Source organism: Pelophylax lessonae, assembly GCF_965119305.1.
Source record: "Pelophylax lessonae genome assembly, contig: HAP1_SCAFFOLD_564, whole genome shotgun sequence".
NCBI lineage: Eukaryota > Metazoa > Chordata > Amphibia > Anura > Ranidae > Pelophylax > Pelophylax lessonae.
This window is the reverse complement of record NW_028119781.1, coordinates 40,667-66,411: the sequence shown is the minus strand read 5'-3', so window position 1 is coordinate 66,411 and position 25,745 is coordinate 40,667. Positions and strand designations below refer to the sequence as shown.

The 25,745-nt window shown below is 43.6% G+C and overlaps 2 protein-coding genes across 2 annotated transcripts in view; both read left to right on the top strand.

The window, feature by feature from the left end:
* Nucleotides 1-555: 555 nt before the first annotated feature.
* LOC309543969 (uncharacterized protein) overlaps nucleotides 556-25,745 on the top strand; it is a gene marked incomplete at its 5' end in the record, with an annotated part of 43,671 nt that continues 18,481 nt past the window's right edge. The window contains 2 exons of the mRNA XM_082276374.1: nucleotides 556-660; nucleotides 1,551-1,822. Of these exons, the coding sequence (XP_082132500.1) occupies nucleotides 556-660; nucleotides 1,551-1,822 (377 nt within the window). The remainder of the gene's footprint in view (nucleotides 661-1,550; nucleotides 1,823-25,745) is intronic.
* On the top strand, nucleotides 3,159-6,138 carry LOC309543968 (uncharacterized protein; the record flags this gene model as incomplete). Its single annotated transcript, XM_082276373.1, has 3 exons — nucleotides 3,159-3,183; nucleotides 5,069-5,818; nucleotides 6,065-6,138. 3 exons carry the CDS (start codon nucleotides 3,159-3,161, stop codon nucleotides 6,136-6,138), a joined length of 849 nt encoding a protein of 282 aa, XP_082132499.1.

The window sequence follows — 25,745 nt, the reverse complement described above, 5'->3', positions numbered from 1 at the left end:
CTCTCAGATGGAACGCACAGACAGGAAGTGATGAGGTATAGAAAGGAAGTGATGCAAGAAACAGACAGGAAGTGATGAGGTAAAGACAGGAAGTAATGTAGGATACTGACAGGAAGTGATGTAGGTCCACAGGGAAGTGATGTCAGATATAAATAGGAATTTCAGGGGCGAGTCGGGAGGAAGTAGAGAGGAGACGTACCTGGAAGTGGCAGCAGAGGAGGTAATAAGATCTTATTTTCTATATATAATCTTTAATTACATAAAGAAACTGTTCTCCTTCTGTTTTTATGCCGGGGGAACAGAAACAGAGGACACATAATACTGAGTATCAGATTGCAGCCCCCTGTGAAATTACATAAGTAGGATGAGCAGGTAAACTCCCTCCCTTATCTCTATTATTAAAACACATGTCTGACCGGAGAGGTGAGGAGGATTCTGGGAGGTCACATGACATCACTTCCTATCCCTAATAATAAAACACAGACCTGAGCAGAGAGGTGAGCAAGATTCTGTGAGGTCACATGACATCACTCTTATCTCTATTAATAAAAACAGACCTAACCGGAGAGGTGAGGAGGATTCTCAGAAGATTCTTAGAAGGATACAAGAATCTCTACAAGAACATCATGATGGAGAATCAGCCGCCCCTCACATCACCGGGTAAGAGGAGACTTTATTGTAAAGGAGAGAGCAGTACGGAGGCTCCACCTAGATCCCCCATCATCTGATAAACCCATAGAAACAATGTATTCAGTCAGTGTGTGTGTTTCCTACAGATGGATCCAGTAATGAGAACCCACCAGACAGATGTCCCCATCCTCTGTATTCCCGGGATTCCACACAGGTCAACATTAAAGAAGAGATAAAAATGGAAGATGATGAGGATTTTGTAATGGAGGAGGTAGAGTTGGCAAAAGGACACAGGAAGCAGTACCAGGAAACCATGGTGGAGTCATCCAGCTACAGAAACCCACCAGAGAGATGTCCCTGTCCTCTGTATTCCTGGGAGTCCACACAGGAAGATCACACCATCCCTCACCATCATCAGGTAGGTGAAGATGGATGTTGAGATCGTAAAACTGATCTGACTGTATGAAAATATATTCCACTTTTAGGTATAAGGTTATTTGTGCTCACATTTTAAAGCAACCATTCCCTGCTATTTTGTTTGTTAGAATGAAAATCTGATAGATATAAAAGATGAGGTTAAAGCGGAAGAAGCGATGAATGTGAGGGGTGATCAGCATTTCGGCAAAGGGGTTGGTATGATGGACAAAGTTAAAGAGGAGGAATCTTCTCCAGACATCAGCACAGGTGAGTGATGGCCACTAAATACAAAAACTGTTTGGGTATATGGATTGATGTTTGAGGATTTGTAGACCCATTTCTACAAAGACGTCATGATGGAGAATCAGCCACCCCTCACATCACCGGGTAAGAGGAGACTTTATTGTAAAGAAGAGAGCAGTATGGAGGGTCCACCTAGATCCCCCATCATCTGATAAACACATAGAAACAATGTATTTAGTCAGTGTGTGTGTTTCCTACAGATGGATCCAGTAATGGGAACCCACCAGAGAGATGTCCCCGTCCTCTGTATTCCCGAGATTCCACACAGGTCATTATTAAAGAAGAGATAAAAGAGGAAGATGATGAGGATTTTGTAGTGGAGGAGGCAGAGTTTCCAAAGGGACACAGGAAGCAGTACCAGGACACCATGGTGGAGTCATCCAGTTACAGAAATCCACCAGAGAGATGTCCCCGTCCTCTGTATTCCCGGGATTCCACACAGGAAGATCACACCATCCCTCACCATCATCAGGTAGATGAGAATGTAGGAAAGTGATCCCAAGTCCTAAGAGATATCATTCTTCTATTATTATTATTTTTTTGTATTTAATATTATTTCTGCCATTTTCTTGGTTTAGGATGAAGATCTGATAAATGTACAAATTGGGGTTATAAAGGAAAAGACGTATGTGAGGGGTGATCAGCATTTTACAGAGGAGGTTGGGATGATGGACGCAGTTAAAGAGGAAGAAACTTCTCCAGATATCAGCTCGGGTAATTATGCAAGAATGGTTTAAAGCTTACTTAGTGATGTTTGGTTGGGTGATATCATTGATCTGGTTAGTTGTCATAGTTTGGTGTTGTGATTGCACCCAGTTCCACCACAGATCTCTTTAAACTTGTAGCACAATTCCCAGCCGTTTTGCTGGATGTGGGTCCCCCTGGGTTACCGCTAGCAACAACAGCACATTTAAGCATGTTATCCAAGTGTGAGCACTGAGACAATGACCAGTCCAGTATCTTTGGGTTTTGTATTTATTTTGTAACTTGGATAGGAGAAGGGATGAGTGGGATACTCCGTTGGCTCAACTATGCAGAAATTGCTAGGGACAACTGAAAAATGCAGATTGGCACTGACTTAATGCTGGCTAAATGCTGGTCAACGCCGGTTGACGCTGTTTAACACTGGCCTGCTGCTTGTTAACGCTGAACTGACTTTTGACCGCTTTCCTCAATAATGAAGTCCTCTTTAAGCTCCCTTAAGCACTCCTTGCTGAGGTAGCTACTTGTATGAACTGCTGCAGTGCTGAACACTTCAGGGCCCGCACCGGTGCCCCCTTTCTCTCACTTATCTTCAGGGCTTAGACACTGGCACCCCCTTTCTAAGCCTTCTCTACTGGTTAGCTGGCTCCCGGATCCCTCTGACCTTCTGGAGTGGTTCCCCTCTCCTAGGCAGACCATTGGGCAGTTTTGAGCACTCACAACACTGTTTTTCCTGGAAACCTCTGCCCAGCAGCTCCACTCGGTCCACAGCACTCGGGATCCTTTCCTACAGCCCAGCTCAACCTCCGGTCCTCTAGGCCGACAGCCCAGGACACACTTGCTTCCTCTGACAGGAGGAGTGACAAGCCGTCAGCCTCCTCCTGGGACTCTGCTTCCCGCCAAAGATGCTCTGTCATGTGCTCCCCTCAGACTTATACCCCATCCCAGGGTGCATTGCGGCAGGTCCTGCCCACTGAGACAGATATAAGCCCTGGTGCGCTATTGGTCAGGTTTCCTCCACTGTCCAATAAGACCCCTCATTGAACACAGTGGGAGACTCCCCAAGCTCAATAGGCACACCTGGAAATGCATTATAGACTAGCTGAATGATCATATACTGGTATGGACTGGGTAATGTGTTAGGATCTATACTGGTATGGACTGGGTAATGTGTTAGGATCTATACTGGTATTGACTGGGTAATGTGTTAGGTAGGAAAGGATGCCACATCTTTTGATGGAAATGAAAATTATCACCCTACAGAGGGCTGAACTCAAAGACACCCCGAAAATCAAAGTAAAAAAAATGATGCAGCAGGCGAGTCCATTTTGGTGAAATGTCATTGCAGGACCTCAGAATGGTCCTCAGTAGTGTGTATGGCCCCCCCACGTGCTTGTATGCATGCCTGACAATGTCGGGGCATTCTCCTAATGAGACGACGGATGGTGTCCTGGGGTATTTCCTCCCAGATCTGGACCAGGACATCACTGAGCTCCTGAACAGACTGAGGTGCAACCTGGCGGCATCGGATGGACTGAAACATAATGTCTCAGAGGTGTTCTATTGGATTCAGGTCAGGCGAGCGTGGGGGCCATTCAGTGGTATAAATTCCTCCATCCTCCAGGAACTGGCTGCAAACTCTCACCACATGAGGCCGGGCATTGTCGTACACCAGGAGGAACCCAGGACACACTGCACCAGCATAGGGTCTGACAATGGGTCCAAGGATTTCATCCCAATACCTAATGCCAGTCAGGGTGCCATTGTCTATCCTGTAGAGGTCTGTGCGTCCCTCCATGAATATTCCTCCCCAGACCATCACTGACCCACCACCCAACCAGTCATGCAGAACGATGTTACAGGCAGCATAATGTTCTCCACGGCTTCTCCAGACCCTTTCACGTCTGTCACATGCTCAGGGTGAACCTGCTCTCATCTGTGAAAAGCACAGGGTGCCAGTGGTGGTCCTTCCAATTCTGGTGTTCAATGGCAAATGCCAATCGAGCTCCACAGTGCCGGGCAGTGAGCACAGGGACCACTAGAGGAGGTCGGGCCCTCAGGCCATCCTCATGAAGTCTGTTTCTGATTGTTTGGTCAGAGACATTCACACCAGTGGCCTGCTGGAGGTCATTTTGTAGGACTCTGGCAGTGCTCATCCTGTTCCTCCTTGCACAAAGGAGCAGATACCGGTCCTGCTGATGGGTTAAGGACCTTCTACGGCCCTGTCCAGCTCTCCTAGAGTAACTGCCTGTCTCCTGGAATCTCCTCCATGCTCCTGAGACTGTGCTGGGAGACACAGCAAACCTTCTGGCAATGGGAGGAATTGATGTGCCATCCTGGAGGAGTTGGACTGCCTGTCCAACCTCTATAGGGTCCAGGCATGGCCTCATGCTACCATTAGTGACACTGACCCCAGCCAAATGCAAAACTAGTGACAAACACTCAGAAAAGATGAGTAGGGAAAATGTCAGTGGCCTCCACCTGTAAAACCATTCCTGTTTTGGAGGTCGTCTCATTGTTGCCCATCTAGTGCACCTGTTGGTAACAACCCCCTCTGCTACTTGACTGACCAGATGAATATCCCAGGAGTTTCCCTGACTTGATGCTATACTCTGATTATAAAGTGTTGAGCAGTGTATATGAGTGTGGAAAACTCTTGGTAATTTTTCTTGTCTTCTGACAGACGGACTCTGTGGTGGGAATAGAAGGACATCGGAGGAAGATGTGACTACAGAAGATAATGACATGGCATCTTCTCCAGAAGTAAATCCCGTTCCTCATAATATACATGACAGACCTCACCATTGGAGGAGATCATTGGATACTTCACATAGTCCTCTAATATCTGACAGTGCCGACGGGTGCGGGAAACCATCTCAGCTCAGGGAATCTTCTTTATACCATACAGGAGAGAATTCATTCTCATGTTCAGAGTGCGGGAAATGTTTTAAACAAAAAAGAAGCCTTCTTAGCCATCAGAGAATACACACAGGTGACCTTCCCTATTCATGTTCAGAGTGCGGGAAATGTTTTAATCATAAAGGAAACTTTATTAGCCATCAGAAAATTCACACAGGTGAGCGTCCCTATTCATGTTCAGAGTGCGGGAAACGTTTCATACATAAAGGACACCTTCTTAGCCATCAGAGAATACACACAGGTGAACTTCCCTATTCATGTTCAGAGTGCGGGAAATGTTTCAATCGTAAAGAAAACCTTCTTAGTCATCAGAGAATACACACAGGTGAGCGTACATATTCATGTTCAGAGTGCGGGAAATGTTTCAATCATAAAGCAAACCTTCTTAGCCATCAGAGAATACACACAGCTGAGCTTTCCTATTCATGTTCAGAGTGTGGGAAATGTTTCAATCATAAAGTAAACCTTCTTAGCCATCAGAGAATACACACAGGGGAGCTTCCCTATTCATGTTCAGAGTGCGGGAAATGTTTTAATAATAAAGGAACTCTTCTCAGCCATCAGAGAATACACACAGGTGAGCGTCCCTTTTCATGTTCAGTGTGCGGGAAATGTTTTAATGATAAAGGAAACCTTCTTCGCCATCAGAGAATACACACAAGTGAGCGTCCGTATGCATGTTCAGAGTGCGGAAAATGTTTTAATAATAAAGGAACCCTTCTTAGCCATCAGAGAATACACACAGGTGAGCATCCGTATTCATGTTCAGAGTGCGGGAAATGTTTTAATAATAAAGGAACCTTTCTTAACCATCAGAGAATACACACAGATGAGCGTCCCTATTCATGTTCAGAGTGTGGAAAATGTTTTAAATGTAAAGGACACCTTCTTTGCCATCAGAGAATCCACACGGCTGAGCTTCCCTGTTAATGTTCAGAGTGTTGGAAATGTTTTGCGATCAAATGTTTATTTGTTAGACACCAGAAAGTTCATACAGGCGAGCGTCTCTAATCTTGTGCAGAGTGTGGGAAATGTTTAACTTAGAAAGAACACCTACTTACACACAGATGAGCGCTCTTTTTAATGTTACTAGTGTGGGAAATGTTTTCCAAACAAAGGTTTATTTCTGAGAAACAAGAAAGTTACTTAGTAGTTGAGGTTGAATAAAGACAATAGTCCATCCAGTTCAACCTGTGTAGGTGTGATCATTTCTCATACCCCTGAATTTTTTGATCCTTGAGATGTATGTCCAAAAGTCTTTTGAAAGTAGCCATACTTCCCGCAATTACTACCTCTTGTGGTAGAGAATTCCACAATCTTGTAGCCCTTACAGTAAAGAACCCCCTGCGTAGCCTGAGGTTAAAACGCTTCTCCTCTAATCTCATTGTATGTCCTCGAGTCCTCATGCAATCCTTGCGACTGAATAGTTTATTTTCTATGCTCTGATCACCGTTGAGGTATTTGTAAATTGCTATCATGTCCCCTCTCAGATGTCTCTTCTCCAGGGAGAATAAATCGAGCGATTGCAGACGCTCTTCATAATAAAGGTCCTCCAATCCCCTAATTAGTTTAGTTGCCCTTCTCTGGACTCTCTCAAGCTCCAACACATCCCTCCTGAGGACTGGCGACCAGAACTGGACAGAATACTCCAGATGCGGTCAGACCAGAGTTTTATAAAGTGGAAGGATTATAGACTTATCTCTGGAATACATCCCCTTTCTTATGCATGCTAATATTCTGCTGGCTTTGGCAGCCGTACCTTGACATTGCATGCTATTGCTTAGTCTATCTGCTACTAAGACTCCCAGATCTTTCGACATTTTAATACCCCCAGAGGTTCCCCCCTAGAGTGTATTTTGCCAATGCGTTATTAGTCCCCAAGTGAAATACCTTGCACTTATCCACATTAAACCTCATTTGCCATGTTGTTGCCCACTCTGTTATTTTGTTCAGGTCATTCTGCAAGATTTCTGCTTCATGCTGTGCAGTTATAGCCCTGCTCAATTTTGTGTCATCTGCAAAAACTGATATAGAACTACTGACCCCGCCCTCAATGCTGTTTATGAATAAATTGAACAAAACTGGACCCAGAACTGAGCCTTGGGGGACCCCACTTACCACCACAGACCAGTCTGAGTATGCGCTATTTATTACCACCCTTTAGACACGCCCCTTTAACCAGTTCCGTATCCAAGAGAAAACCTTGTGGTCGATGCCTGTGGACCTTAATTTATAAATCATCCGTTTGGGGGGAATTGTATCAAACTCCTTAGCAAAATCCAGGTACACCACATCCACTGGTCTGCCCCTATCTAGCTCACCTCCTCGTAGAATGTTAACAGATTGGTCTGACAGGAACGCCCATTTGTAAACCCATGCTGATTACTGCTGATGATATTATTGATTTTAGAAAACTCCTGGATATAGTCCCTTATCATCCCCTCCAGAAGTTTACATACTATCAGAGATGTATAGTAACTAAGTAGAACTACTTTACTACTGTACTTAAGTACCAAAAGGCGATATCTGTACTTTCCTGGAGTATAATTTTTTTCTCCTACTTCCACTTTTACTTCACTAAATTTTTTCAATGATTTCAATACTTCTACTCCAATATTTTTTTTTTTTGTGCTGCATAGTTACCACTGCCAGAACAGTAGATGGCAGGTTTCATGAAGCTCAAAACATGTGTATTATCGGCGCATACAAAAATAAAAGCTACTGTATGTATAAATAAAAGCTGCATTTGAATTAATAAAAAACAATATGATGTTCAAACTTTTGACTTCTTTCTTTAATAACTACATAACACAGTACTTGTACTTTTACTTTCAGTACTTGAGTAGCAATTTTTTTCCCAAAACTACTGGTACTTTTACTTTCAGTACTTGAGTAGCAAAATGTTTAAAAAAACTACTTGCAATACTTAAGTACAAAAAAGGTTGAATACTTTAGTACTTCTACCCAAGTCACTTTTTGATCGAGCACTTGTACTTTTACTCAAGTATGGGTTTCGAGTACTTTATACAACTCTACATACTATCAATGTCAGACTGACGTTAGTTTTTCTCCAGTCACCTGGTACAGTTCCTGTCATAATACTGTCAGCAAAGATCAGGAACAGCACTCTAGATATAACCTTACTGAGTTCTTTGAGTACTCTCAGATGTACACCATCCGGGCCTGGTGATTTACTTGTGTTAATTTTATCCAGCCTTTCCCTGATTTCACCCTCTGTTAGCCATAGCGGCAAGTCTTTTGAATTACTGTTAACCATACAGTCATGGTCAGTGTACCCCTCCTTTTCCTGTGTAAAGACTGAAAAGAAGAAAGCATCAAGCAATGTTCATACGGTGAGCGTCCTATTTCATGTTCAGTGTGTGAAATGTTTCACTCCTTATGCACGTTTCAAACGGTAAAGAATTCACACTTATATTAGAGGCTCCGTTTTCATGTTCAGAGTGTGGGAAAGTTTAAAAATAAAGGAAATATAATGAAACATCAGAGTACACCCCCTGCTGGTACTACGGGAAATGGATTGTAAAGGGTGGAACTGTTTAGCCCATAAACAAATGTGAAACCACCACAGTCCACTCGGGGTTGGTTTACACCCGCATCGCCCTCTGACCTGCTGTGGAGCTGGCAGGCAGCTAGGAGCCCTTATGTTAACCCTGTAAAGAACACACCAGTACGCCGCAACCGTATGCATCAGGGCTGTTGCGGCACAACCCCATTCAGTTGAATACCATGGCCCAATGTGACATAGGGGTGTGAGGTTTGCAGCAGCCGCAAATTTCAGTGGCATGTGTACAGCCGCATCTGGCTGCCATTTAAGCTTAAGGGGTGGTAAAATCATGAGTCAACTGTCTACCTTTACTGATCCCTCCGCACATGAGGCAACAGGCAGGAAATCATGACAATACATGGGGCAACAAGTGGGCAATCATCCCAATACAGGGGGCACCAAATGGGTGTTCATGGCAATACATGAGGCAACAGATTGACATTCATGGCAACAGGTGGGCATTGATGATAATGCATGAGCTTGATATATTGAAGTAGCTGGCTTTTTATTGGTCCAACCAATGTTAATTCTATTATAAAAGATTGAAAGCGGAGTTCCACCCTAAAAATTATTTTTGGTTTGTCCACTTGCTTTAAAGTACCTGAAAAAGAATTGGATAATGTCATTTTATTTTATTTTCACTTACCTTGTTTTTAATGCAAATTTACTTACCTTCCTTCCTCTTCCTCCCTCTGCGGACACGGCCGTCGACGTCACTTCCTCCTTCGCATTGCGTCCTGGGAGATGAGCGTCATCAATCCCAGGATGCAATGGGAACGGCCGGCCACTATTCAATATGCCGATCGCAATCTACAGCACATGCACGAGATTGTGCTCGGCATTCTGGGTAGCCAGTTCCAGGAAGAAGGACACAGCAGGGACACAGCGGCTTTAGACACCCACAGTGGAGATGGCTACGCTCTGCAATCAATTTTAAAGGTAAGTATTTATCTTTATTTCTTTACTGTAATGACCTGTAATGTGGGGTTAGTGTTAGGGTAATAAGGGGTAGATTAGGGGGGTATTTTTATCTAAAAAAGTTGTATGTGGCCGGACCTCCGCTTTAAGCTTTATTTTTTTCATATCATTTACTGTGTGGTTATTCTGATCTTGTACAATAAAAACGTACAATATTCTGTGCCGAGTCTTCTTTTTTTACCAATGATTAGATGATTGGAATGTGATCAGTTCATAGAAAGTCATCCATTGGGGTTTTATTAGTGAGATGGAGAGTGGAGAAGGCACCACATTGACAGCCATTGGAGGCCCTTTCTAAAGCCCTAAACTTTTTGGCAACCTGTCTATGACATTAGTCTTCCAAACTCTATCTCACTGAGCTAAGGCCAGAGGAGTTCCAGGAGTTCTTCTCTGTCCACAGTTCCCAAACCAAAAGGAGACAACCACCACATCTTCAATCTTAAGGCCCTAAATGTCCTCAGCTGGGCGCAGGAGTTCCGCATGTAATATACCAGGTCATAGCCTCTTTATCATGTACTGCGGTAGGGTGGCCGTTCTGCGCAAAATCACGTACCTGTACGTCATCTGCTTTTCCGGGTCTGGGGCGTGCATACGCTCCGCCGCCTCCCAGCTCCCACTGGACACAGAGGGAGCCAAGCAGCGGGTCCGGCAGACACGGTATCCGTCTCCGTCGGCACCCGACAATCGTTCTCGAGAGAGGCGGAACAGTTGTCTGCCAATGTAGACAAGGGAGATCGCCATTCTGTTAGTAGGGAAGATGGAGATCCTGTGTTTCTACTAATAGAGAAAGGAGATACTGGCACAGAGTTTATATATAGTCCAGCCAGCAATAAATATCTAAAAATACTAATGATCAGGGTAGAGGGTAATCCATAAAACGTCACTGGTCTTTGGTTATGGGGGTACAATAAAGGAAATGCATGGGACCACCAATGGCTGCTGTCCTTGTGGCTGGCTTTGTATAGACCAAGAGGAAAGCCCTGTAGAAGGAGCCAAATACTCTGAGTGCGTAGCTTTGCTTCTCTTCTTGTCTGGTACCTTCTATCCTTCCTGTGAGGGCACTTCCGCTGTGCCTTCCATGCTGTTTAGCGTGGCTTCTTGGGGCTCCTCCAGGCTCCCGAGCCAGCCATCTCTCTGCCCAGCACCTGGAACAGATGACAGCGGTCCTGCAGGACGGTTCTAGGAGGATCCACAGACTCTGACACCAGATGAGCACTTGTATATTTTAGAAATAGTGGACTCCGCGCTTATGGGTATGTGGTGTAAGTAAATGGAAATTAAATATGTAGGCTGCTGCCTCCCTTAAATATAGTCAAAGACTATATGAAAGTGTGTGAAATAAGTGAGGGAATTGGAGCTGTCTACTAAAATAAAATATAATGTATAATGAGGATGATAGTATATAAAAAATATATAATGTGAATAGTGAAAAATTAATGTGTAAACTAATACGTGATAAAAAACATCCAATAATGTAAAAATATATAGTATAAAAATAGTAGTGGTATGTACCAAGAGATATATAAAACTATATAAATAAATAAATATTATATCCAATAATCAATAAAATATTCAATAAAGTGACATTGTGCATAAGGTTGCCCCTGTAAAGTGACCTGTGCACATAAATGATGGATATATTGAAGTGACTGGGTGCTAGTAAATAAACAAAATAACTTATATTCAGTGAACCAAAATTAAAGTGACTAAGGGCCTAATTCATAGTACCACTATTTGGCTAACGCCTGGATTTTTGCGAACTGGCGAATTTGAACGTATGAAATTTGTATTCAAAGCACCGCCGGCGGCCAATAACGTATAGTGTTAGATTCATTAAGATGCTACAATGTCAGGGCGCGACTTAAAAACAGGTCAGGTAAAAGCTGGAGTAATGTTTTTTTACCAAATATATTTGAGTACCCCCAAAAATCCCAAATCACTGTGGAAGGTGTGGGAAATCATTTGGAGATGAATAGCTTTTAAACTGTGTCAAAAACTGACCTAGAAAGAGAGATTTCTGCAAAAGTGTAGAAAGTAAAAATAGCTCCTCAAGTCCCGAGCTGCAAGAGAGCTCATGTGCGCATGCGCAACGCCAACTAGGCTCAAAAAGTTGCGCTTTCACAAACTCAAGCATGCGGTTTGTTGAATGTGAACGAAAAATCCGCTGTATCGCTACATGATAAAACACCTCAAAAATAAAACATCTTCGAAAGCACCAACAATAGAGATTGTGCCCTTTCTTGCTTGTCTAGCTTTTGGGAAGTAATAAATAGGTGAAAAGTTGTGCTCAGGGAATGTCAGAGCTCCCCTCTAAACTAACATCTCTAGGCGCCCTGTCACCAATAACATAAATGAGCGTGTCCATATCTTGGACATGGGCATTCTTCCAGGGAAGTCCCCTAAAGGCTTTACTCATCTCTGTGTCTATGAAACTTTGAGATGTTGTAATTTTTCAGGAAAAAAGTGTGTTCACCTATCATAGGCCCTCACCATTTCAAATGTCTCTCCCTCCTGTCAATGAGTATGTATTGTGTTAAGTAACACATAACTAAAGTACTTAGTAGACTTTTGTTTGTGGGGGGTGGGGACAGGATCTGCTTGTCAGATTAGCAATGTGGCTTCTGCCTATGTGCTAAAAAAAACAGCCCCCCCCCTCCCCAAACACTAGCCATGGTGATGTGTATAAGCCTACACATGTTGTTATGATACTTTGAGGTGTGTATTGAATGGACAATTGAGACAATGCCAACATCATGTTGAGGTAATCACCAGTGTGGGTCATCCTATGTCATGGAGGGAGATTAGGACATCGATGTATATGTATCACCCGAAATGGGATTCTTTGTTCTACAATATCTAAAAGACGATCTAGCATGTTTTTGGAATAGTTGACATTTTTGGACATAGTTTGACTCAAACATACATTGCTCTTTCCACAGCTACTCCTCCTCTGGGGTTATGATAACCTAAACACATACCTTCACACCAAACACAGCATCCTGTGTCGTGTCCGGAAGAGGCTGCGGCAGAGATTTAAGTTCCGTGCCCTTTTTGTGGACCTGCAGCAGGCTTGGAGTGACGCGAAGAGACGCTCACCCAGACTGCTGCGAAAAGCAGTGGAACAAATCTCCGGTAAGTAAAGATATACATTACATGTGACCAGATAGGTGATTCATTTTTGGGTAGGCGGGCCTGTGTTTAGGAATGCAACAATCCACCCCCCCCCCCCTCCCTTTGGTCCCTACCTTTCCCACCTCCATCAAGTGTCTCTTCACAACCTTTTTTACTACTATGTATATTGGTCTTTTATTTGGTTCTTCTTTATCTTCTGCTTCTATCCAAATTGGACGGACGACAACCGGTGGTGTGTTTGGTGAAGAAGGGGTGGAGGAGGACGGCCACACTGCAGTACGTCGTCCCTGGGAGCGGGCCGCTAGACCAGCTCAGAATTGTTGATGGTAAGCAGAAACATTTTAATTGTAGAAATGTCAAATATAAAATTTTTGTGGGTTAGTGATCAGGACTAATAATGTTGTTGCATTTGTTTGAACCTATGTATTTGTATGTAGTTATGTAACATTTCATGCTGAACTGTGTTAGAGCAACATGGTAACAGCAATCTACTCAGGAGTGGAGGTGTCTAAGCAATATTGACAAATTAAAGTCATTGTATAAAACTTGAAAAGTGTGTAGATGTGTCCATGGTTAATTTGCTATATTTTCCTAAATGAAACTTTACATGGTCAATGTGTACAATCAAGGGCAGATTAACAAACTTTATCATCCGCTTTCTGGAACTCAGACTAATGTGACTGCAGAGTGAACACATGATATTGGGGGGGGGGGGGGGGATCCATTGTGAATGGATGTCGGCCTCCTGTTTCTAAACATGGTCAATGCATCTCATTGGTGTAAGTGCACTTCTATGTTCTGAATTGTAGGGGCATTAAGTATGGTGCTATCATGATGAGAGGTTGATGCCTATTTGTGTCCATAAATAGTGTGTAAATTGTGATGTTGATTTTTTTAGAAACCAGTGACGAGGAGCTGGAGGCTCATCCTTCTCAGGCCCACTGTAAGTAATGTGGATGTGCTGGTGTGATGTGTATTTGGTCTAACTTAGAGGAATGATTGTTTGTTTTGTTTTCTTTTGTGGTTGATGTAGCTTCAGCGAGAGAGGAGCCTGAGCAGGCAGGGCCAAGTAATGTGGCCCCGGGGCAGGACCAGGAGGAAGTGGGTGGGCAGGACCAGCCTGAATTGTCCCTCAGCAATGAGGACATCAGCTCTCCTCAAATGGGAAGTAAGTACTCTACATGTGTTTGTGTGTTGAATGTGTCCTGGTAAATATAAGGGCTGTAATATATATATTTTGCCATTGGGGTTATGTAGCAGCTGACATTGAGGATGTTTGTTGTGGAGGACTGGGGAAGAGGGGCCGCTGCTTACCCAGTCCACTGTAACTACTACCTTCAATGTTTAGGGACTACTTTCTGTGTGCCTTTATAAAATAGCTGTTGTCCAATGATTGTATTCTTGTCTTTTCACCTATGTGGGTAAAAGATAAATGGAATAAAATGATTTAATTGGTTGCCCTTAATTGCCATATAGAGAGCAATGGGTCCACGAAGAGCAAACAAGTAATAGATCGACCCTCATGAACTCATGATCTCCTAAATGAACAAAAAGTCACCTAAAATTCTTCACCCATAGGGGAAAAGATGAATGAGATAAAATGTATGTGTTTCCCTTAATTGCCATAATGGCCAAAAAAAAAAACTAAGAAAAGCACACCAGAAGTGACTCACCCTTCATACACTATTGGTCACTTATAAAGCAGTTAAGGTCTAGTTCAATATTCAAACCTTTGGGATCAAGGGCCTGGGTCAGAAAAAATCCATTTGGTTTCACATTTGGATAACTCTCTGACCCAATTAGCACCCCTCCATCACCCTCTCTATCCCCCAAAAATGAAGACCTCTTGGATCACGTTGATGACACCTCCTGAAGTGATCAGAGACACTGTGATCCCTATATCCCTTCAGGATGTTCGAGATGTGCTCCCCCACACGTTTTTTGATCGTTCGCTTGGTTCGACCAATATAGATTAGGTTTCAGGGGCACATCAGGACATAGACAACATGTGTGGTCTCGCAAGTCATAAAGTGTTTAATTTTAAACGTTTTGCGAATTTATGGCACGCTAAATTCAACTCTCTTCTTTAAATTAGTTCCCTCCTATTGTCCACTTCCCTCACCTTATCCTCCAAACAGCGTGATCTGGGTAATTCCAATAGATGATTGATCTCTCTATCCAAGGATTCCTCCCTGTATCCCTTCTGTAGGAATTTCTCCTTAATCACTTTGAAATGGATCGAAAAATCTTGATCCAGGGAACAGTTGCGTCTGACCCTCATAAACTGTTCCCTTGGTATATTTCTCAGCCAACCCGGATGATGACCACTCATTATTAACAGGTAACTGTTCCTATCTGTCAGCTTGAAATATACCTTGGTGGAAAACTTAGTCTGTTGCCTAAAGGGTGACATCTAGGAACTGAATACTCTCCCTATCCCAGTTGAACTCCAACTTAATATTGTTAAGGTTGGAATTCAAATGGGACATAAAGAGCCTCCTCAGTGCCTACCCAGATAAACAGAATGTCATCAATGAACCTTCTGTAAAATCTCAATTGAAGTCTAGTATGGTTGAACACAAACTTGTCCTCCCACTCAGCCATGAAGATGTTGGCAAGGCTAGGGGTGAACTTGGCGCCCATAGCCACACCCATCTTCTGGCTATAAAATTTGTTCTGAAACCAAAAATAATTATGAGACAAACAGAAGTCCAATGACCTCTGTATGAAACGTTTCTGGGCAAAAGGGATCTCATCTCTTTTACTAAGGGCCCAATTTAAGGATAGAAGGGCATCATCCTGTTGGATGATGGTAAAAAGTGACGACACGTCTGCCATCACTAAGAAGGCCGACGAGTCCTCACTCAGACACACATCGTCCAATGAAATCAACAAATCCTTTGTATCTATAAGAAATGCCTTAGTGTTCACTACACTTGGCTGAAGGAATTTGTCAAGATACTGTCCCAACCTGGCTGTTACTGAACCAATCCCGTTGACAATGGGTCGCGCAGGGGGCATTTATCATTTTTGTGTATTTTCAGGAGTGTGTAAATGGGAATTCTACACACACTGGGAGTAAGGAACTTTTTTTCCTTCTTAGTAAGGACATGTGTCCTAAAGACAAAGTCAATCAGTGATTTCAATTCTGCTTCAAAGCCTGCTGTTGGGTCCCCGGTCAACCTTACATAAGTAGTCCGGTCATCCAACATATGCATCAATTGCTCATAATAGAATGATTTATCTAAAATCGCTACTCCCCCTCCCTTATCCGCAGGCCTTATGATGATGTCCTTCCTATTTTTGAGAGATTTTATTCCTTCTGTAATATGTCTAATGCTGTTATAAATGGTCCTGCAGGGTTCTAATTTCTGCAGATCGTCCAGCACAAGATTTTTGAAGACCTCTATACAATGATTGTTCTTCACCGGAGGATTGAAGATAGATTTATTCCTCAATCCACTATTAATCATGCCTCCTAGATTGACGTTACTTATAGAGGTGATCGGATTATTCAGGAAATATTTTTTCAGGCTGAGTTTCTGCATATACTTGTGGGCATCAATATATACATTAAATTTATTAATGGCACGTTTTGGTGCACACTTGAGGCCCTGATTTAAGATGTGTAACTCACTTTTAGTTAACTCAACCTTACTCAAATTAAAAATCCCCTGGTTTATTGTTCCCTCCTTCTTTTTCTTGTGCTGGATTCTCCGTCCTGCCCTGACTCCTCGTCTTGTCTTATAACTTCTTCTGGTCATCTTGCTTCTCCCTGGTGGCCGCGTTGGTAAGGGCGATGATGTTCCCCCCCCTTCCTCTCCATAAAAAAGGACGACCCTGGGGTTGTTGGTTATAGCTCCTCCCCTCTTTATAATTTGACAATGGTTGATAATAATTGTCATGACAAATATTTGGGGGCACGTTCCTATTTAAGAGACCATGGGTTCATGAAGGGCGATCTGCCATTTGTTTGCTCTTCTTTGACCTAGTGCTCCCTATTTATCAAATGATTAAGTCGTTGTTTCTATATTTTGATTTATATTATTTGAGACTATTTTTGTGCAGTATATAATGCAGATATTGATTGTATTGTAATTTGGATGTTTTGAAGCATCGGATCCAATTGATTACACGTTTATTTGTTGGTGCTGTGATTATTTAATTTTGATTTGTATCTTTGATAATCACATTCTGGTGCAGTTCTGCTCTGTGGGATGGGTCAATGTTGGAGTGGTGACTGACTGTCCCAGTGTAGTTCAGACTGCATGTTGTTTTACCTCCGTATTGTAATATATATGCCGGTGTTAGCTGCATTTGTGACTGCATGTTTGCATGCAGTCACCGGGGGGTTAACTAGGTATGCTATATGGAATTGTGTTATTTTTTTTTTAGTCATGATTTCTTTTGTTGGGAATAAATGCAAGTTATCCTTGTTGTGTGTTATTTAATTTGCCGTGCTATCTGATTATATCCGATGCTTCATTGCTGGGATGTAGTCCAATTAGTCAGCAGCTTCTACTGTCTGCTGCTATATAGTCCGGGGAAGCCGTGCCGTATGGTCACTCCCCTTTGACAAAGTCGGAAATTACGAAAAGCTTCAGGGCATGACCATACGGCAACCGGAATTGATCAGCAGTGACGGACAGACTGCTCCGAGAGGACGCCACACCACCGTGGAGAGGGTGAGGAGACCCCCGGGGTGTCTGTCAGTTCATCTGCAATCTTGAAAATCATGCTGTTTAGGTTTCACTATACTTGTGAGTGTAAAGATATCGGAAACTTTTAATAAAAGTCTGTTTTTATGAAAACAATATCACACGATTGCGGCAATTCTTTCTTTTATCCTGAGTGTACTGTGTGCAAGGGGCGGAGAAAAGGATTTTTTCTATATCCAGAATTATATTCTAAAATAAGTCCAGAGGCTGTCGGATCAGGACCAGGAGTGAGCAGTGGGATCCGGTGCCCCTGTTGGTGATTGGTAGCTACGCTTGTGAGCCTTTCCATGAGAGTGGATGGGCGTCACAGTCTGGTGAGTTGCCATCTTCTCTGGATTGAGACACTAATTGGTGGAGGAGTGTGAGGTGTATTCCTTCAAGCTGCACACCTGGGATCTTGATTCTTCTATCCTGGATTACTTTTACATCTATTTAGAGACTCTATGAAGGATTATGTGTGTTTTTGATGGATTGCAATATTATTTTGCTGGCGGAAGTCTGTTGTGGATGAGCATCTGTCTTTTCTAACCTTTTTGTGTTTGCACTACTAATGCCTTTTTTCAGATGTTAAATTGGTATTTATTTGATTGTTGTTATAACTTTAAGTAGCAGCAACATGTCCATTAGTGGACATTAAACATCTGGGTTATCCCATACAGCTCATTTATGGGCGCAGGGGACCATTTTATATTTTTTATATTGTTTTAAATTTATGAAAAATGTTTTTGCCGTTTTATAACATTAAAATTATAGACTGATCATTTCTTTGTCAGTGGGCAAATGTACAAAATCAGCAGGGGATCAAATACTTTTGTCCCTCATTGTAGCCAGTAAGCTGATAGCCTCACAGCCCTCGGAGAATGGATCCGGGAAATGGATAAACCTCTAATGTTTGAGACTTAAAGCGGAGTTCCGGGCACAAAAAAGATTTTTTTTTTTTGTGCCCCTCCGCTAGGTATGCCGCACCTGAAAAGGAATTGGATAGTTTTTTTTTTTGTTTACTCACCTTTTTATTGACGATCGTAAATACTCACCTATGACAGCTTCCTCCTCCAGCGCCGAGGCTCACCCCGTCACTTCCTGCCTCGCGATGATTCCTGGGAGCTAAACGTCATAGCTCCCAGGAATCAATGCGCCGCACCGGCCCCACTCGTCATTTCTGCCCAGAAGCTGTTTAGGAATGCGGCGCCGCGCCGGAAGTGACGAGAGGGGCCGGTGCAGTGCATTCTGGGACACGAAGACGCGGAAGAAGACAGAGAAGAGGACCGCGCCGGCTTCAGCTGCCCACAACCGAGATGGAAACGCTGTGGAAGAAAATTTCTAAGTAAGTATTTCTTCTAAAAGGTAAGTGCGAACCGGGACAGATCAGAGGCTAGCCATTGTGGAATGTGCTAGCCCTGACTGTCCCGGGGGTATGTTCAACAAAAAAACGTTTCTCTGCCCGGAACTCCGCTTTAAGCTCAACGTAATGCCTCCCGGAATTTTGAAAAAGAGATGAAATAATGGAAGGATGCATCACGTTCCAATTTTTCATTTTAATTCTAACTCTAACGTAAAATAAAGGTTGGGTATGTTCTCTCTTATTGGTGGAGAAGGACAGGTCAGGGACAGCCTGGTTTTCAGTGCCAGGTGACCTGGCCTATCCACAGAACAGACCAAATTTTCCCATAATGACAGAGCAGTGGTCTCCAAACTGCGGCCCAGGGGCCAGATTCCCTTTGCTTGCTTTTATCTGGCCCTTGGGGCACGATTTCTCCCACTGACATTAGTGATGGGGCAGAATTTCTCCCAATGACACCAGTGATGGGGCACAATTCCTCACATTGGCACCAACAATGAGACCCACTGACACCAACAATGGGGCACTGCATTACATTAACTGAGAATTGTGCAGTCGTGCGACGCTGTACCCAAATAAAATTAATGTTCTTATTTTTCCCACAAATAGAGGTTTATTTTGGTGGTATTTGATCACCTGCGCTGATCATTGTGCTATAAATAAACAAAAAAGACGAATGGTTTTGATAAAAAAAAACAATACTTTTTACTTTCTGCTATAAAACATCCAATTAAAAAATTCTAATTTCTTCATCAGTTTAGGACAATAAGTATTCTGCTACATATTTTTGATTTAAAAAATCCCAATAAGTGTTTATTGATTGGTTTGCGCAAAAGTTATTGCGTCTACAAACAATGTAATATTTTTATAGAATTTTTATTTGTTTATTTTTTCTAGTAATGGCGGCGATCAGCGACTTATAGCGGGACTGCGACATTGCGGTGGACAAATTGCATATCCAACTGATACTTTTTTGGGGACCAGTGACATCAATACAGTAAAAAAGATATAAAAGAAATATGCACTGTCACTGTACTAATGACATTGGCAGGGAAGGGGTTAACACCAGGGGGCGATCAAAGGGGTAAATGTTTTTCCTAGGGAGTGCTTACTCACTGTGGGGGAGGTGCTTTAACTGTGGGAAGGCAGAGATCCGTGTTCCTGCTTAGCAGAAACACACGAAGCTCGGGTTGCCACCTTTTCTTCAAGCCAAACTCGAAAACTTTAGCCACGCACTGCAAATGTTATTTTTAAGGGGGAACGCTGTGGACTCTGATGTAAAGGGGAACTCTAATGTAAGGGGTTTTCTGCTCATCAAACCTCCCACTTACATCAGAGTTCCCAGAATTCCCCCTTTAATTAGGCTTCCCAAAGCCCCCCTTACATTAGAATCTACAGGGCACCCCTTAAACCTTACCTTAGTGTACTCACTCACTTGGAGGCAGGAGAGAGGGCGGAGACTTCAGTCATAGACTTTGGATGATGAGCTCACTCACCCGAGGATGGAGGCTCAGGAATCAAAGCCTTTCATTCACTTTGTATCTGCCGGTTGCTGAGCTTCAAACGTTCAGCTCACACATCCCTTTCCTGAGGCACAGAACGCCAGGGATTAGAGTGTGAGTGGGCAGACAGAGGGGTAGGGGTGGAAGGAGGAGGAATAGATCAAGCCCTTTCTCCTCTCCTGTTCGTGTATAGGGATGAGGCCGGTGTGCACATCTATGCACTCAGGGGTTGTGGTTCTTGGTTACTTGGGGAGCCACAGTCCATTCTGAATATTGTGCTCGGGTTTCAGGTGGCCTGAAACCCAAACACATGATTCAATACCTGAACTGTCCGGGTGAATCCTGGATGGGTGGCAACCCTACAGGAAGCGCCAGCTAAGTGTAGTATCCTGGTTAAAGGGTTGAGCTCCATAATACATGAGGATCAGGCAGGATTTAAGCCCAATAGGTCTACATCAGTGAACTTGAGGAGGTTATATGTTGATATGCAGACTCCAACTGACAATGGGGGACTGAGGGTATTACTGTCATTAGATGCCAAAAAGGCATTTGACAGTGTGGAGTGGGAATATCTGTGGGCCGTCCTGCGGGGTTTTGGGTTTGGCCCTGGGTTTGTTTCCTGGGTACGTTTACTGTATAATGCCCCTTGTGCATCTATTATGGAAGAGGGAAGGCAATCTGCTGGGTTTCAATTGGAAAGGGGAACTAGACAGGGGTGTCCCCTCTCCCCATTGTTATTTGCCCTGGCAATTGAGCCACTGGGGGTGTGTATTCGAAATAATGAGCATATTGTGGGGTTCAAGTACGGCTTTTTACAGGAAAAGATCCTACTATATGCGGATGATATGCTTCTGCTTCTGGGGGACTCTGATTCCTCGCTCAGGGAAACAATGGCGACTATTACTGAATTTGGGAGGTACTCTGGGTTTACTATCAACTGGACAAAATCTACTTTGATGCCCCTAGATGGGGTGGTGGAGCCGTTGGTGAGCAGTTTCTGTCTGGTTCCAGTAGTGGACTCATTTAAGTACCTGGGGGTGATGATTTCACCAGCCCTGTTGGATTTTTGTAGACTTAATGAATTACCATTACTGGTAAAACTCAAAGATCGGGCTAAGATCTGGAGGAAATTATGGTTATCTGTTGCTGGACGTGTTAGTCTGGTTAAAATCATTCTCATGCCTCAATTACTTTATTGTCTGAATAATTCCCCGGTAGTGATTCCACTGCAGATCTTTCGGATGATAAATTCTATTTTTAGGGACCTAGTCTGGAAGGGAGGCACTGCTAGGGTAAAGCTGGAACAACTTCTGAAACCTAAGTAGGGGGGAGGGCTCGCCCTCCCAAATCCTTGGTTGTATTATATAGCTTCGCAGTTACAGCATCTGGTGGGGGGAGTGGCGGCTGGACCGGTCGTCTCATCACTACGTGTTATGCTTCAATGTAGTGGGGCGAAGTCTTTGGCGAAGGGCCTGGAAGCACAATTACTTTGCAAGCCTAATAAATCATTTCCCACGTATAGATTTGTCAAAAAAATATGGGCTAAAACCAAGCAGTTACAAGGCGTGTCTGGGTTTACGAAATATAGTCCAATATGGAATAACTATTCCTACCCTGAGCTTTTAAAATTACAATGTGCGGCCCAGTGGAGGGCTGTGGGGGTGACACACCTCTATCACATCTTTGACGGCGGCAATTTTTTGTAATTTGCTCAAATGCTGGCTAAAATTATTATCTCACTAAATATGAAATTCCCTTATCTCCAATTACAGCATGCTATAAGAGCCCAGACAGCACTGGAGGGTATTGAGCTCTCCCCAACTCCTGTGTTTTCCCTTATGCAACACACGGTTATAACTAAGGGATTCATTTCGGGCTGCTATGTGCTTCCTTTTGGGGATGTATTTAGAGAAATTTCCTAGTAATGCCCGTGAAAAATGGGTGAGAGATGTGGGAGAAATATCCAGGAAACAATGGGAGGAGGCATTGGAGGCTGTCATGACTTGCTAATTGAATACCTCTCAGCGAGTCTCCCAACTATATATCCTTGTCAGAGTTCACTATACTCCGCTTAAATGACATCTGATGGGGGTGTGGATTATGTGGTAAATGCAGGGGGGAGACGGGTCCCCTTATTCATTTGTTGTGGAGATGCCACAAACCAAAGTTGTGATCACAGTAAACACTGTTCTAGGTGTAGTGGTCCCTCTGGATCCTAGACAATGCTTGTTGGGCATGCTTGATACGGTCACCCAGGACAGATGTCTTGGGGAGGCGGTAGCAAGTGCCCTGTTTCAGGCACGTAGACTTTTGTTAGTACATTGGACTGCATCTGAACCTCCCACACACGAGATGTGGCTTGAACAGTTGGGTAACACATTGCGCATTGAAAAACTCATATATCAACATAGGGGCTCCCCTTACAAATTTGAGAAGGTGTGGGGTAGATGGTTGGCTACTCCGGGCCTGGTCCCTGAGGACTTGGTACTGGATAGATTGCTGAGCCAATAATGGCATTTATAATGTTACCTGGGAGGAACTGTAGAGGCTATAGGAGCTATATGTTTGTAATTCTGTATAATGAAAGTATTTTTGTAACATTAGGTATGTATGCACCTGATATTAATGTATTGTCTTTGGCATCTCAATAAAATTCTTGATTAAAAAAAAAAAAAAAAAAAAGGTTTTAGTAGCAGAGGAATAAAAACACTCCAAAGAGGTAAGATATACAAGTGCTTATCTGGTGTCAGAGTCTGAGGATTATCCTAGAACCAACCTGCAGGACCGCTATCATCTGTTCCGGCTGCTGGGCAGAGAGATGTCTGGCTCGGGAGCCTGGAGGAGCCCCAAGAAGCCACGCTAACCAGCATGGAAGGCACAGCGGAAGTGATGTCACTGGAAGGATAGGAGGTACCAGACGAGAAGAGAAGCAAGGCTATGCTCTCAGAGTCAATAAATTGTAACAGATTCCCACATATGCCGCAAGTAAGAAGTTCCTGAGTAGGAAAAGAGAGAGGCCTCAGCCCCTTCAAATCCACCAGTAGGTGGCCATTGACCAAACAAAAGTCAAACTACGAAAATAGTGAGACTAGAGGTCCCCCCCAAAAAAGAGTCAACTAAGGACACCAAGGCGGGTGAAAATAAGAAAAAAATGTTTAAATTGTAAATATTGGTTAACTTGCCGTTATGTTTCAATTTCCCATGGAGGTTGAAAGCCCTGCTCTACTGGCACATACTCGCTGGGAAATAGGAATGACGTTTGTGGGGTTACAGCATTTGTTTATCCATCTGTTCTAGCGAGGACATCTTGTGGCCAAAAGAGCATATTACATGTTGTTTACTTCAGATTCTAGCTACACCTGTATCCAATCAATGGCCTCTATAAAATATTCTACTGAACACCCCCATCTCCAGCTCTGAGGAAACTGGTGATATGCCAGTGAAACGCGTCAGCATTAACGTCATCTGACATTCACCAATGGGATTGTGACCATCTCGACCGCCGGGCGCCCAACGGCCACAGCAAGTACGTTCCCCGCCTCCTACGTCCGGCGTGACATCGGGCCACAACTGGATTGCCCGCCCCCTGCTTCAGGGGAGCTCCCCGATGGAAGGCAAGCTACTGGGAACGCCGGGCTGGGCTGCACCGCTGCTGTGTCTAAAGTGTCCATCTTCCCTGAAAATCCTTTCCACGGGTTGGATCAATACTCTATGGACGGTAATTAGAGGTATATGGTTCGCTACCTGGTGCTCACTGAATGTCATTACCTACTGCAACTATTTATGTGGGATCTTTTCATAAAAGCAAACCTCACCTTGCTACTTGTCACCAATCTGGCACCATTAGATTCAGCCCCCCCTACTGGATTTCTACATCCCAACTATCAATTCACCTCCCGCAGTGGTTTTTTCCACTCTTTAGATTTGGGACTGTATCTACCAAGGAACTCTCAAACTACCCCCTGTTGTTTGATCGCTGCTACTGGGATTGTGCAATTAATTTTATAGCCTTCACGGGCCTCTATCTACAATTTACTGCATTCTCCGTGCAATCAGCCATATTATCCAACCCGGGTTGATGTTTATCTCATTGTGTGTTGCCTTGTTTTTAACGATGTTTTACTTTGTGTTGTGCCACACCTATTCACGCTGCTTTTGTAAGCTTTGGCTGATGTGCCTCAAAGTTTAATTTTTCTTATTTTCACCCACCTTGGTGTCTCCTTAGTTGACTATTTTTTGGGGGGACCTCTAGTCTCCCTATTTTTGTATGCTCTCAGAGTATTTGGTTCCTTCTACAGGCCTTTCCTCTTAGTCTATACAGAGCCGGTCACAACTCTGAGGACAGCAGCCGCAGGTGGTCCCGTGCATTCCTTTATTGTACCCCCATAACCAATGACCAGTGACGTTTTCTGGATTACACTCTACTCTGATCATTGTTATTTTTGGATATTTATTGCTGGCTGGACTATATATAATCTCTGTGCGCCAGTATCTCCTTTCTCCATTATCAGAAACACAGGATCTCCATCTTCCCTACTAACAGAATCTGCCTTATTTACATCGGCAAACCACTGTTCTGCCTCTCTCGGGAACGATTGCCGGGTGCCGGTGGACATCATGTCCGCTGGACCCGCTGATTGTCTACCGCTGAGTCCAGCAGGAGGTGAGCGCCAGCAGCACGCATGGACGCCCCAGACCCCGAAATGCAGATGATGTTGAGGTACGCGATTCTGCGCCGAATGGCCACTCTGCCCAGTACATGTATGTGGGTGAACCAAATAAAAGTCTTCCTGATAAAGAGAGAGGTTATGACCTGGTGGATTACATGCGGAACTCCTGGGCCAGCTGAGGACATTTAGGGCCTTAAGATTGAAGATGTGGTGGATGTCTCCTTTTGGTTTGGGAACTGTGGACAGAGAAGAACTCCTGGAACTCTTCTGGCCTTAGCTCAGTGAGATAGAGTTTGGAAGACTAATGTCATAGACAGGTTGCCAAAAAGTTTAGGGCTTTAGAAAGGGTCTCCAATGGCTGTCAATGTGGTGCCTTCTCCACTCTCCATCTCACTAATAAAACCCCAATGGATGACTCTCTATGAACTGATCACATTCCAATCACCGATCATCTAATCACTGGTAAAAAAGAAGACTCGGCACAGAATATTGTACGAAGAGTTTTTATTGGACAAGATCAGAATAAGCGATTACCACACAGTAATGATATGAATAAAATAAAGCTTAAATCTTTTATAATAGAATTAACAAATGTGTAAAATGTATTAATAATCATACATTGGTTGGACCAATAAAAAGCCAGATACTTCAATAAATCAAGCTCATGTATTGCCCACTTGTTGCCCCCATGTATTGTGATGATTTCCTGCCTGTTGCCTCATGTGGGGAGGGATCGGTAAAGGTAGACAGTTGAGTCATGATTTTACCACCCCCTTAAGCTTAAATGGCAGCCAGATGGGGCGGTACACATGGCACTGCAATTTGCGGCTGCTGCAAACCTCACACCCCCCCTGTCACAGTGTGTATTCT